This window comes from Meleagris gallopavo, chromosome Z, assembly GCF_905368555.1.
Source record: "Meleagris gallopavo chromosome Z, MGAL_WU_HG_1.1, whole genome shotgun sequence".
In the NCBI taxonomy this organism is placed as follows: Eukaryota; Metazoa; Chordata; class Aves; order Galliformes; family Phasianidae; genus Meleagris; species Meleagris gallopavo.
In genome coordinates this window covers 60,496,540-60,510,696 of record NC_139435.1, presented here as the reverse complement: position 1 = coordinate 60,510,696, position 14,157 = coordinate 60,496,540, and the positions used below count along the sequence as shown (strand labels likewise).

Sequence of the window (14,157 nt, the reverse complement as noted above, 5' to 3'; positions counted from 1 at the left end):
AAAGCAGTACAGGGCTCTACTACTTTTATTTCTGAACTCACCTCAAATTTCTGAAAAATAAACGGTGTAGAACTGTCTGTGCTGTTTTCTTTTTCATAGGTGCTGAATAGCGCTCGTGAAATCAGGAAAACAAATTACTTTAACAATACTACTTACATGAGTAATGCAGATGAGCTTCTTCCCCAGAGTCATTTGTATCTATTTAAGACAGTAACTATTGCTGAATAATGACAGAGACACTATGTATATTTTTAAAGGAAATCAGTAAGAAAAGAAAATCTACAGATTTATCACTTCTCCCTGAGACAATGCCTGGAGCTGTGCTTGGTTTAATTATTTTTAGGGATGTGATCAATCAACGTAGCAACCACTGCACTGTATATCCAATACACTGAAAATCTAAGCAACTATCAAGCAAGTACATGCTGTAAAGTGTCTGTTAAATACCGATTAGCGCTGTGAAGCTGGAGATCCAGAAGCTGCTACAGCAGCTTGTCTGGCAGCTGCAGACCCTTGCAGTGCCTATATACCGTTTTTTCCCTAAATACTGCAGTCAAAACAGTTTGATGTCAAATCATTTGTCATCTATCTTTATGCTTCTGCTGAACGAAGGCTAAAGCAGAGAGTACTGGCATCCAGAAGCAGTTTATAACTATGGAATTAGTAATTGTTTAATCGTGTAAAAGCAAAAGCAGAGAGTCGACTAGGAGCTGTGAGTGCGAGGCATTTGGTGTGTCTGTGAGATGGGTCATTGCGTGAAAAAAAAGGCCATCTTCTACTCATTAAAGTATTTCCGATTTGAATGCAGAATTAATCTCCCTCTTACTTTTGTCGAAAGGATTTATGTGTTTGTACTGTCCGTGAACCGATAAGAGCAGCCACACAGCTTGCTTGCTAAGCAAAGCAGGGGAAAAAAAAAAGAAAAAAAAAAAGATATTTTCCTGTCATATGCTTTTCTTTCTTTCTCTCTTTCTTTCTTTCTTTCTTTCTTTCTTTCTTTCTTTCTTTCTGCTTTCTTTCCTTCTCTTTCTCTTTCTTTCTTTCTTTCTTTCTTTCTTTCTTTCTTCTTTTCCTTTCTTTCTCTTTTTTCTTTCTTTCTCTTTCTTTCTTTTTCTTTCTCTCTCTCTCTCCTTCCTTCCTTCCTTTCTTCCTTCCTTTCTTTCTTCCTTCCTTCTTTCCTGTCTTTCTCTCTTTCTTTTCTTTCCCTTCCTTCCTTCCTTCCTTGCTTCCTTCCTTCCTCAGTTATGGATAGCTTTTCACACACCTGTATGCGTGCAAAAAACAAAGTGCCCAGGAACACTAGAAACATTGCATATTCTGCAATATTCCTCACAACGCATACAGACAAAGAGAAAAAAAATGTTAACCTCCCCCAACAAACATAACTGAAAACTTTTTTTTCAGGGAATAAGAAAAAAAGCTTTTTATTCTTTCTTTCTTTTTTTAATCTGTAGTCACAGTGATTGCTGTGAATCTGTTGTGTGTGCCCATTCCTATTCATGGACATTAGTGAATGCACAAGAAAAAGCAGGGATGTTGGTTCTTTTTTCAATGAAAAAGTAAGAGAAATGCTGTGGTTTGTTGCTGCGGGCAGACCCAGTGGCTGTGGCCCTGAGCATATTGATTGGGCTGGGGCAATGGCGGGGAGACAACGCTCACACAGACCTTTGGGCCTCGAATAGGAGAGATTAGAAAGAGGCAAATATCTGCTAAAACGAGAATGAACTGAGCAAAACACATGAAGGAATTGAGCTCAACTTTAGTGTGCATTCTTCCCCTGGCTAATTCTGAATGGAGGGCAAAGGAGTCTTGCGCTGAGAAAATGCGGGCGAGACCAGGTTGGGAAGACTAATCTTTCCACGATTAGAAAAATCCCCATTAGAAAAATAATTTACAAAAATAAATCCAGAACCAAGAGGCGCGACCCTTCCTCAGGGGTCGGCGTCCGGCCCGACTCCGCCTCGCCCCGCAGCACCACCGCCCGCCGCTGGGGGGCGTCAGGGCGCTTCCTAACGGCACCAGCGCGAGGGGCGCCGCGCGGCCGCCGTCACCGCGGCAACGCCGGCGGGGCCCGGGGCGAGGCCCCGCCTCTCCACGAAGCCCCTCCGCCAAGTCCCGCCCCTCCGCGAAGCCCCGCCCTGCGGAGCTGCTCACCTGCCCGGGGGCGGCGGGGGCCTCCCCCAGCAGCAGGGAGGGAGCTTCGTGCCGCGCCGTGCCCGCGGGCAGTGCTCCGTACCGTAGAGCTCCGCTGACGAAAGACTGCCGGGCAGCGCTCCGCCGCGCCAGCAATTCCATCAGTCAGGTTTTGGAGAGTGGGGCATGGGGGAGGAGAACCCCACGGCGCCGCCTCCCCCCAGCTCGAGCTATACGCCAATGGCCTAGGGGTGTAAAAACCGAAAAAAAAAAGAAAAACAAAAATCGATCCGTAAGCAAACAGCGCGGTGCGCCCCGCCCCGCCGCTCCGCACCGCGCCGCACGCAGCGCCCGGCCCGCCCCGCGCCTCGGGCACGCGCGGGCACGCACACACGGGGCGCGCGCCCATCTGCACGCCCGCACGCGCGCGTTCCCGCAGCCCCGGGCCGCCGCCGCCGCCGGGTCCGCACGCAGCGGAGGGACTGGCCCTGCTGAGGGGGCGTGGCTGCGCGAAGGATTTTTTTTTTCCTCCCATAAAGCAATTTTTTTTTTTTTTTTCAAAACTGACTTTTGCCCCTCCAATCCTCGTCGATCTCCGCGATCCCTCCCTGCCTGCCGCTGCATTCAAGTTTATTTATTTGCCTGCTGGCGCGGTGCGTTTCTCCTTGCTGCTGCTGCTTCGGAGGGCATCGGGCAGCAGCTGCGGGCAGGACCGCGCGGAGCCGCGTCTTTTCCCCGATCTCTGTATGTAATCCTCGGAGGGGCGGGCGTTTCTCTCTCCGCCGCGCCGCTCACAGTGCCGTCCTTCCGCAGAAGTTGATGTTCCCGGGACCGGACTCCGCGCTATCACCGCTGCGCTCCGGGAGTCGGCAGCCGGAGCCCCCGCGCCGGAGCGCCCGGCCCGGCCCTGGTGCTGCACTTCTCCGGGGCTTCGCTTTTTTCCACGCCCTCTCATAAAACAGTTTTTATTTCCATCTCCTTGGTTTCCACGCCGCAATATTTCTTGGATTGGCCGCGCTTTTTTTTTTTTTTTTTTCCGTTTCCCTCCCCTTGTTTTTTTTTTTTTTTTTTCCGCCTTTGCTGTTGCTCAGCCCTTGGTGCATCCACCGCCCAGGAACAGGAAGGACGAGAAAACCACTCCACAAAGTCTCCTTCAAGACATACTGTGCTGCAGAACAGGCTCCCCAACTCCATCAGCGCAGCGAACAAACTCCTCAGGGGTTTTGCTCCCTTCCCCCCTCCTTTTTCTCCCCCCCTTCTTTTTATTTATTTATTTTTTTTTCCTCATTGTTGGTTTGGCATTTGAGCGGGGAAGGAAGGCACAAACTTTCTGCTGAGACGCACCGTAGCTCCTCGCTCCTCTCCCCGCCGCCGGCCGCTCGCACCGCGCCGGGACCCCTCAGCTCGCGGGAGGACCTCGTTTCGCGCCCCGCTCCGCGCGGCCCCCACCCCGCGGCGCACGGTGCATGCCGTGCCGGAGGCTCCGCGTGGGACGCCCGGTGAATGCGCGCCGCCCGCTGCCGGGCTGAGCCCCGCTGAGCGCTGCGGCCGCGCCTCCCCGCCGGCTGCTGCGGCCGCAAGCGCCTCGCTAGCTGCGGCGCGGCGCGGAGTCCGCTCCTCGCGTTTATCCCCTCCCGCTCCCTCGTGCACCCGGAGAAGGCTCGGTTCCTCCTACCCTCCTTTTTTTTTATTTTTTATTTTTTACTTCTGCCTTTTTTCCTCTCTTCCCGTCCCCCCCAACCTCTTCCCAATTTTTCCGCATTCGTCTCCCCGCGATGCCGCACGTGGAGATGCTGCTGCTGGCGGTCGCGGCGCTGTGGGTGTGCGTGCGCGGGCAGGAGCCCGGCGCCAAGGCGGTGGCCGACCGCTACGCCGTCTACTGGAACAGCACCAACCCCAGGTACGCGGGGACGGGGAGGGGGCGGCGGGGAGCGGCCCCAGGTCTGCCGCCCCGCAACCCGGAGACTGCGGGAGCTGCCCCCGTTCGCGTGGTGGGCCGGAAAACTTTCTTTTCCGGAGGGTCCGGGGCTGCGAGCGGCGGCGGGGGGAAGAAAGGAGGGAGGAGTAGGGGGGGGGTGCGTTTTTTCCCCCTCCCGGCAGCTCGGCGCTTCCAGCGCTCGGGCCGCGGGCGCCGGGCGGCTGCGTCCCGCGGAGCTCCTCCGCCTCCGGCCGGGAGCGGGGAGCCGGCCCGCCGGCGGCCACAGTCCCTCTTGAGAATGGAGGGCTGCCCCGCGGCCCGTCGGGGCAGGTTGGTGCCCGGTCGGGGAGCGCGGTGCCAGCTGTGTCGGGAGGAGCGGGGCTCAGCCCGCGCCCCGCGCCGAGGTGCCCGTGCCCAGGGGGCGGCTGCCGCGGGCTGTGCGCGCCGCTGCGCCAACCTTCCGGGGAAAGGGAGGTTCGTGCAATTTTTTTCTGGAGTTTTTCCTCCAGTTTAGCATCGGAAAATCGCAGCCCCGCTCCAAATGGTATCCATGTGTTTGGGTAAAAAGTCACCTGGGGATTACGTTTTTTGCCTTGTTGCAGTACGTGCGAGCAGACTTTAAAAAAAAAAAAAAAAAAAAAAACCTGTCAAGCCAGTCTAAGTAAATTTGGTGCTATTTTATCTTAGGTTATCTCCTTTTTATGCCGCTGATACCGCTGTTTGGTTTAAGATTAGCGCATTGATTTTTGTCACAGGTCATGTTTTTTAATAGATCTGTGTCGCCTGCAGAAAACTCCCCTGCTCTGTATTCCGGAGCGGCCTCAGAATAGGTGGCGGAGGAAGTTTCGGGCAGAATATCCAAGTGCGCAAAGGCAGCCGTCTGTCCCGTGCTCCAGCGCTGCCTTTGCTCTCAGCGCCACAGCGCTGAACGGTTGGCGCAAAGAGCTCGAGACAAAAAGCATTTACCCAAAGTAGCAGTCGTGCCTCGGAATGATGAGCATCTGCAGTTTTAAGTGCCCGTCTCTACGTTTTCCTCTTTTTATGTCTGCTTCTTGAGAAAAAATAGTTCGTTGCAAATAAGATGAAAAGTTACACCTAGCAGCACCACCAGTCTCAGAAATTGCTTGTCTCTCGAAGGCAGCTTTTTTTTTTTGCTGCGGTCTTTAGGCAAAATGAAATGTTACTGCTGGAGGAAAAAAATGAAATGATACTCACAAATCCCACTGGGCAGAAGCCGGGTTGTTGAAAGAAATAGGTTTGCCTAAATGGTCTGCACATGTTGCTGGCGTAGCAGCTAAAAATAAAATGCTTCAAACATAACCTTACATTCAAGATTTTTAACTTTGCGGTCCTGCGTGTGATGAGTGCACGGAGCTGCACATGGGCAGCGATAGGGGTAAGGACGGCCAGTCCTTGTCTGGAAGGTAGAGTTGTGCACTGCGTGGATTTGAAGGGATTTTAATAAGTTTAACGGTATTTTACCAGTGTTAATGAAATCTGTTCTTAATCCAGTGTTAAACATTAGCAGACTGTAGAGAAAACTTAGTTTTGTTATGCTTCCAAATAACCGCACGAAGGCTTGATCGCAAGATGCTGTGAAACCTTCCCATTTGAAAACAAACACTTATTTAGTTTCTTAAAATGTTCACTGCCCTCACGCAATGAAAACATCTATCTGGAAGTGCCATGTTTATGCCTGAGTTAAAGCTATGGAAAGAGCAGCGTACAGGCACGTTTCCCCTTTGTTTTAAGCAGAGTGCCTCCTAAGTTACACGTGCGCTACAGAAAAGCAGGCAAATGCCTGGTGGGTTTGGTGCAGGAAACCCAGAGGGAAGGGAGTGCTTCTGAAATCGCTTTGTCAGGATCTGGGGTGAAGGCAAAATTCAGTTTGGTTATCAGCAGTTTTGGGTCAGCTAACAGTGCTATAGGAGCAGCTTCACAGTGATTTATCTGCCTCCAGAGATAGGCAGATTCAGAGAGGGACGGTCTGGTTTTATACACATGGAAGTAAGTGGGAATGCGTGCAGTGAGATAACAGTTTGAAGTGGGAAGGCAAAATATTCCATCATTCCTTAGCCCCTAAACGCGGCCAGTCTGCTTCAGTTTACCTCCTTATTGTGTTTATTCAGAATTAACAAACCAGTGTAGGACTAATTAATTCAGATTGAGAATGAAATGCTGATGCTAGTGATTAAAGGCAAAGTAAAGAGAGGTTTTGTGAAAACGTTGTCTAAGAATTCCGTAATGGTTCAGTTTAGCTCAGATACCATCATGTTTAGTTTTCCTAGTATGAAACTCCAACAAATATACAGAAAGATCTCATCCTTATTAAGAGACACAGAAGTGAACTGATGAGCGGCCCATTTTGAAAAGTGCTCCTCGTGTGAACAGTATTTTGGTAAAGAAAGAGAGCCTGCGAGTCCATTAACAAAGTTGAGATTACATTTCTTGAAAAGTTGCCAAAGTTCTGCGAGAATAATTAAAAAGTACCACAGGATCATTACTGTGAGCATGATGAACAGAAAGTTGTGTATTCTTACAGAGCCTGAGTCTGTTATCACAAATAATTTAAGCCATATTTTCTGGTATAATTGCCAGCATACATGAAATGCTGTAAATGGTGTAGTCTAATGCCAGATGAATTTGAGTATTAGGCTTTTGAAGTATAATAAAATATGTTTGGTTTATCTTTTGTGTGTGTGTGTGTGTATTGAAAATTATTGAGTAACCTTGTAAGTATGTCTGATATTTTTGTACTTCTATTGTTCGTGGACTCAGAATTAGGCGTACATAAATTCTAATAACCTCCTTAATGTCTTTCAGTGCTGACTGCATATATGGTCTTACACAGAAGAGCAAAGTATTCTTGTTGCAGAATATTCCTCTGAATCCGAAGTAGTTTGAGGAGTTCGTTTGGTAGTGGAGCATATGCATTTAATCCTGGTAGCCGCTGTCCTTGTAATGAAAATCCAGCCAAAGTGTCATGCACCTGAGCCAAATTTTGAAGCGGTCTACTGGCTTAGCACTTGCTAGTGCTTTTAATCTTGTCAAAGTTCAACTTGAACTGTTTGTGGTAATTATTACATTTTTCTGCTTGCAGGACTGTGTTTCATGGTTGCGGTTTACATATAGGTATTTTCCTCCAAGTTATTTCAGTGGCAGGTTCTTTAGCTTCGTAAATGGTTGCTGGTTTCAAGGTAGTTAAAAATACTTGCAGTTCGAGTCTGGATGACGGAGAGGCCAAACCTCATAGTCTCAGGAAAGCAAGTATTTTTTATTAGAAGTATTATTGGATTTGGCTATATCTTATGCAAGAAAATGGTGTATAAAATTACATCCCCAGAAGAAATCTTAAAAAGGCACGGGATGCTGATGTATGTTCTTTGTGTGTGTGGACATCTGTTTATGTGGATAATAAAACTGAGAAGTCATCTGCTGATTACAGAATTTTATACAGCAGTAGCATTTCACATTCAGTTGACTAGCTCCCGTTACTAACCTGGATGCCATATTTTCATCAACAGCGGTAGGCTTTTTGTTAAGAGAGATACTTGGGAATCGTTGAACAGGAAAACAAGCAGATACTTTCGTAAATGCTCTGCATGGAATAGAGTTTTCCAACCTGGATGTTTAAAGTTAGGTGAGTTTTGTGGTTGAGTGTGTAGGCACCGATTCTGAAGGGCATCTGACTTCGCCGACGTGCACTCTGTGTATGACACACCTGAATCTTGCTACAGTTGATGGGCGTGCAGATGTGTGTGAGTACTGCCCCAGTGCCACAGCACAGCCCTAGCACTCTGCCTGGCTGTCCCGCACTTCTCAGGACGTGCGAGGTGGACCAGTGTCCTCCCATTGCTTACCTGCGGTTGAAGGCTTCATCACCGGCATAGTGATTGTGTATGATGAGGTAGCGTGACAGTTTTTTTGTTTGCTTTCCATCTTGGAATAGTTCTGTCTGTGTACGGAGATGGGGAAACCAGGCAGCTGGAATAAGAAAGAGGCCATTGCCTTTATGAAGAACAACTAAGAAGCCGGGGCTGAAGAGGGCAAAATCGAGGCATTGGTTTGGCTTTGGTGTTCTATATCATTTCTATGTGCCAAAGAAAGCATAATATCCCTCAAGTACTCAGAGCGTATAAGCAGTATAGCTTATGTTTTTAAAGCATTTTATCCGGCAGCCTGTTTCAAGAACTGAAAGAATCTCTGACTGATTTATTGTAGTTAAAAGATCAGTACCAGAGCCTTCGATTCTTTATGCCTGCTTTCTGTACCCTTGATAGTTTTGCTAACGCTTTGTGTCTCCAAAAGAATTCTGGTGTTTATTTTAAAAGTGAATTTTTGAGGGAGTTGGAAGCATTCTATGGAAAAACCACACAAAGAACAATGGTTTCACTGGTTTCCACCTTCTTGTGAAAGGCACCTTGTTAAGTGGTAAATGGTCTTCGTGAAAAGCTTCTTACCAAGTCTTTCTGAAATGCACAGAGTTAGGACATTTTACTACCCTTTCTTCTGCTAGCCCTATGTCCTTTTGAGAGAGGGACTGATGAAGAAGAGCTGTCCTTTTCCCCTGCCCCTTCTTCCTCCCCCCCTCCCCAGGTAGCTGTGACCCCAGCAATCAACCAGCCTCATGCTGGGCTAAGAAAATAAATCAATGTAATGAGTCCTCCAGGAGTCATGATCTTTGTAGACTTACAGAGTGTTGTGTAATATATGTGTAGGTTCTTATGTGAATATGCATGGTATTCAGTGAATTTATACATACGTACATATAGATGTATATGGATTGCTCTGAAAGTAATGCCTCCAGTTTATTTTCATGGAAGCTACAACAGATACAGACAGCATAACACAGCATTATTTGATAGAGCACATTCTTTGCTGCAAAAGGCTGTTTCTCAGCCTGGTCACCAGCATTAACTGTGCAATTTTGCCAGCCGTGAGCTAGGGCCTGCACACCGAGCTTGTAAATTCCACATAGGGGAGGTGACCCACCATCACTGCCACCACTGCTGAAACACACCACCCTCTACCACATCGCTTGTGCTCACATCTGCTGTCTGATCTCCATAAATGTTCAGCAAGTGTTGACGAATGCCATTGGGTACAGTTCTTTCTGCATGGAGGAATTCTGTTCCACAGCTTTGCTCCATGTGCATTTCAGTCTTCAGTGCCATTTTGTCATCAGACTGCCTCTCTGCTGCCATCTGTCACATGGCAACAGCATGTAACAGAGTATTGGTGGGAAGGTTCAGCCTCTGCTGCTGTACCACCAACCACCAGCCTCTGTTGCTGTGGGCCAACATAATGAAATAGGAGGCGTTACTTTTGGAGCAGCCTCTGTATGTTTGTAAGCGTGTGTGTATGTATGCATTGAATTGTATCACTGGATGGTGGTGTGGCATGGGTTAAAATCACAATTGTGTGAGAATAAAATCTCTAGAATTTTTAATGAGTAAACCTAAACATTTAGATGATGAGTAGCTTTAGAGACTAATTTTTAACACTCATCTTCCAGCAAAGATCTTTTTTGATTTAAAGTAAAATAATAACAACAACAACGAAGAAAAAGATGTAGACCCACGTTTTAATTGTTGGCATTCTTCCCTTTATGCCGTTTCATCTCACACTGGCAGCCCCGAGGCCAGTGGTAGCCGGGTGGGTTGGTGCCCGAGTATACAGACGTAACTTGACACAGAGATTACAGGCATGTGCTTTGAGAACTCTCTGTGCTTGTTAGAGTACCTTGTTACTGCTGCTGCCTGAAGCGGCCGTGTCACTGGGCAGTGTACCGCGGGTTGGAATATTAGGCTTCAACATGGCACGTAAGGAACGCTGGTCATTTTGATCTCCTCAGAGAAAACGTTAACAGAGACACAACCTTTCTGAGAGGAAGCATGAGTAGTTCCTCATAGCTGTGAGATGCACTTGTCCTACTTTGGCTCACTGTTAGTCTTTCCAATTTTGCAAGGCAAAGAGAGGTGTTTTGGAACGGGGATTTTCTTCTGCTGCTATCCAGTCCTGAGCATTGATTTTTGAGAAATGTTCTTAGTTTCTTGATTAAACTAATCTTCCAGCATTTCTGAATGGTGTAATTCACTGTGGAGAATAAAGAGTCCTATTTTGTTTAAGTTTTCTTTGCGCTTGTGCTTAAAATCAAGTCAGTCAGCAGCACAGCAATATAATGAAATGGAAATGTTTGGTTTAAAATAAACAGACATGTTATTGAAACTTTCTGCTTTCTGGTGATATACAGTTATTGTGAGTAAACTCTGCTGTAATGTACTTCAAAATAGTTGAATGGAGGAGGAGAATCCATCGCACACTGGAAGTCTTCCTTGCCTTTGCGCTCTTTCCCTATTTGTTGTAGTCTCTGCAGGCTCTTAAATTATAGCTAAACTCATTTAAAATGGTAGGTATTATTTTATAAAATGTGAGCATGTACGGTTGTGTGAAATCCTCTTTTTTAAGAAAATGAGCTTAAGTTGTTACATTACGGAACCAGGCACACCCACTCACATGGATTTTTAAAAGTAATTTGTGTTAAAATCAAATGTTTGAAAATTAGAAAAAAAAAAAAAAAGGAAAAATTGAGATTATATTTTCTTCCTGTAAAGCATTGTGGTTTCCAATAACAGAAAAGGAAAAACTGTTGTACATCTTTCATCTGGGAAAGCATCTTTCATATTTTATCATTGACAGGTTGATGAAAATCCACTGTTAGGTTCTAGTTGTATGAAAAAAATGAGTTTGTGTATTTTTGACTGCTGCAAAATTTAGGGAAAGAGTTAGGTGTCTGTTTTCTCTGGTGTGATAGGACTTATGTGGCTATTTTTTTTTCTTTTTAAATGCATGGCCGGTGAAAATGCTGTCAAAGGGGAAATCAACTAACGAGAAGATACACAAGAGCCCTGTTAATTAGCCAGATCTGCTTGAATTGTTAATATCAGCTCCTTACATCTAATTCTTCAGGTTTGGCGATCTTTACTTGAAAAACCTTGATGATTATGGATCTTATTCTGCCACTTGCACTGTAATCTGGTGTAAGAATTTACCTATCCAGGCTGATATATGGTGTGGAAAAAAAAAAGGGATAGGGTTACGAAACCTATATGTACAATGTTAGTAATGTTTTACTGTTTGTATTTGCTATCATTGAATCAGCATTTTAATATAAGGAATTGTTCAAAATTAATACCTTTAGTAACAATAATAATAACGATAAATCCTGCGTGTTTATCACTGAGTAACTTTCAGTTTTTTTATTTTGTTCTTATTGGACTCTTGAAAACCTGTGTTATTTTTTGTATACACCATTTTTTTTCATTTTTTGTGTCGGTGATGAAATGGTTTTGGAGGCAGAGAGGATATGATTTGGTAGTGAATCATTTGATGAGGTGAAAATCTGGAGTGTGAAATACATATTCTTTCATCACTTTACTTGTTTCATTCTTACAGATAAAATTTAGCCTCATGACATTTAAGAAATGCGTAGTTTATTATGATGTATTTTGTGCCAAAATTAGTGTCTGCTGCATAGCATGAGCATTCTTTATTCATTAAAAGAATGTAGTTTTTCCTTCCCAAGATGATTTCATATTTTGCTTGTGGATGGATCAGTGGAGCTGGTCAGTGGAGGCATATTTGTGTTTTGTGGTTTGTTCATCAGGTGCAGTTGAGCACTTTGGCCTTTCCCTTGTGGGTTGCAATGAAACTACCTTTTTGCTTTTGTGGACTTCAAAGTAGTGCTTTTCATTTTCTTATTACGGTTCAGAAGAACTTCTTCCTTCTCTCTATGCACATTCCGTAATCCCATTATCTAGTCTCACAGGGAATCGTTAAGAAATACATATTAATTTTTATTACAGTACTTGTGCTGTACACAGGATTTTTATTTTTACTTTACATTTCTTTTAATTTTGTACATAAATTTGAGTACCTTATATCAATCTGTGCCAATGAAGCTGGAGCTGAATGTATTCTAAATCTTTTCCTCGAAACTAAACAAAATAATTCCAGTGCGCAGCTATGGTTTTGCTGGTTTGGTAGTGCTATGTAAATAATATCTAGATGCATTTTTTTTTGTGAGGAGATAGGGAAGAAAAGTAAATATTTCACCTACTGGTAGATTCGATAATGATCTTTGTGGTACAATTCTCAGTTTGCTCTGCTAGTTTGTCAGTGTTAGGTGAGGACTTCTAACAGCTTTAATGATGTTGGCTTCCACAGAGTTGTTAAAAAGTTGCTCCAAAGGTATTTGCTAATTAATGTTGTTAATGAGCAGGCAAAACAGCTGCATTGGGGTTTTTTCCTGTGTGTGTGTGTGGTGGTTGTTTTGTTGTTGTTTTGTTGGTTTTTTTTTCTTCTCCCTTTAGTTGATGTCTAATCAAATTTTAAAAATAGATATATATTCATACAGGCAGGGCGGTTTTTAGAGCAGAAGTTAACAAAGTAGGATTTATCAGCCCTCTTCTCTTTCTTATTGTTTCCAGAAAAGAAGGAAATAAAGAGAGACTCTGGAATTTGAAAGTATTGACCTTCTGACACACACACACAGCATGGTCATTGCACTGGCACATAGAGTGCCTTAAGCCACCGTAATGGCAAACTGCATTTTTTAAGTTACTGATATAAGAGCCAGCTGGATGGGGGATGGAGAGCCAACATTGACTCTATAGCTATTTGCAAGTTTCCACTTTAGAGCCAGACAGCTTCACTTTTATATTCCCAAACTTACCACTTAGGAATAATGTTGCTTTGTTCGATTTAGCCAGGGATTTGTGACTGCTACATAGACTTAGTACCGTTTGGTCCAGAATTGTGTGGTCATTCTTCATAGAGATCTGCTTCACAGAGCAATTTCATTCATCTGGTGGTGGGGGAGGGATGAGAAACAGTGAGGGGACATTCAGATATAGCATTCTTCAAGGAAAATACGCACCCACATTAGCTAGTCTCTTTTTTGAAAGCTTTTTAAAGATGAAGGCAGAGATTTGGATTGAGTATTTAAGAGCCGATTCAGACTTGTGTCTTCAGAATACGTGTGATCTCCTAGATGGGCTATCCATGTGTAGTCTGGAAAAGATCTCAAACTTCTGTACTGAAAAAAGCTCTTCCTCCCCCCCTCCCCTTTTTTTTTATTTGTTTACAGTTATGGCTCCCAAACACTTATACATCTTTTTATAGTTCTCTCAGGGCTTAGTTTATTAAAAATTAGTGATCCATCACTAAGCAGGGTACAGTACAAATACTGGTGCTCCCAAAAGGGAGTTTTTGTGCCAAACCAGACGAAATAATAGGGATACATAAGCTGCCAAAAAGCGTGTCTCCCAATTGCTAATTAATCAGGCGAAAAAGCACCTCAGCAACTACAGTTGAATGTGGGACAGACTTGTAAATATTTAATAAAGATGTATTAAGGAACATAATATCTTTCTGTTTCTATGTAGATATAATTTCTCTTTTAAGAAGTAAATAAAAAAAAATGTCATCTGTGTGCCAGAGTTGGGGATTTCTTTTATATTGATGGTGCTGTCATGGATAGAGCTCTTTGAGAAAACTTCTTGCTGCTGTTGAGCAAAAGGATACCATTTTGTCTATCCATTTTTCTTGTGTGTTTTCAAGTTGATCGTTGTTGGTCACAATAGCTATGACCAATAGTAAAGCTTAGAAAAGGTACTTAAAAAACTCAGTAATCTGAGTTACTAGGTGTGGGGAAAAAAAGAACTATTGCTATGAATATCTGGTATCCAAATCTGCCAATCACTTTTGGCACAGCGCCCATCATGGTCGCTGTGCCCATAATTAAATGCCTGTCATTAGTGTATTTTTCCATAACATTTACAATGGAAAAGGCAAGGGGTCCTTCCAGAGCTATGGCTGTCAGGGGAACAATAAAAACTAATTACACACTCCGCTGTCACCATTGTCAGCTCTGCTTTTGGGGGGAAAGAACATGGAAAGCGTGTGCCTAATAATTATATATATAAAATTATGTATATACAATACTCAATTGGGGAAACTCAGTCAAAGTGAAGTGACATTTACTTGGAAGTTTATTATTCCTGTATTCAAAAGACCTTAATTCTAAGGTTGTATTTTCCCCTCAC

At 44.5% G+C, this 14,157-nt stretch overlaps 1 protein-coding gene across 2 annotated transcripts in view; it reads left to right on the top strand.

Moving 5' to 3' along the window:
- Nucleotides 1–2,504: 2,504 nt before the first annotated feature.
- Nucleotides 2,505–14,157, top strand: part of EFNA5 (ephrin A5) — a 206,261-nt gene continuing 194,608 nt past the window's right edge. Inside the window, exons 1-2 of one of the 2 annotated variants that reach the window (XM_085212653.1) lie at nt 2,513–2,877; nt 2,947–4,033. In XM_085212653.1, coding sequence (XP_085068779.1) covers nt 3,909–4,033 — 125 coding nt within the window. In that variant the 5' untranslated portion in view covers nt 2,513–2,877; nt 2,947–3,908. Of the gene's footprint in view, nt 4,034–14,157 lie in introns of both variants that reach the window. The other variant, XM_085212654.1, reaches the window with a different exon arrangement.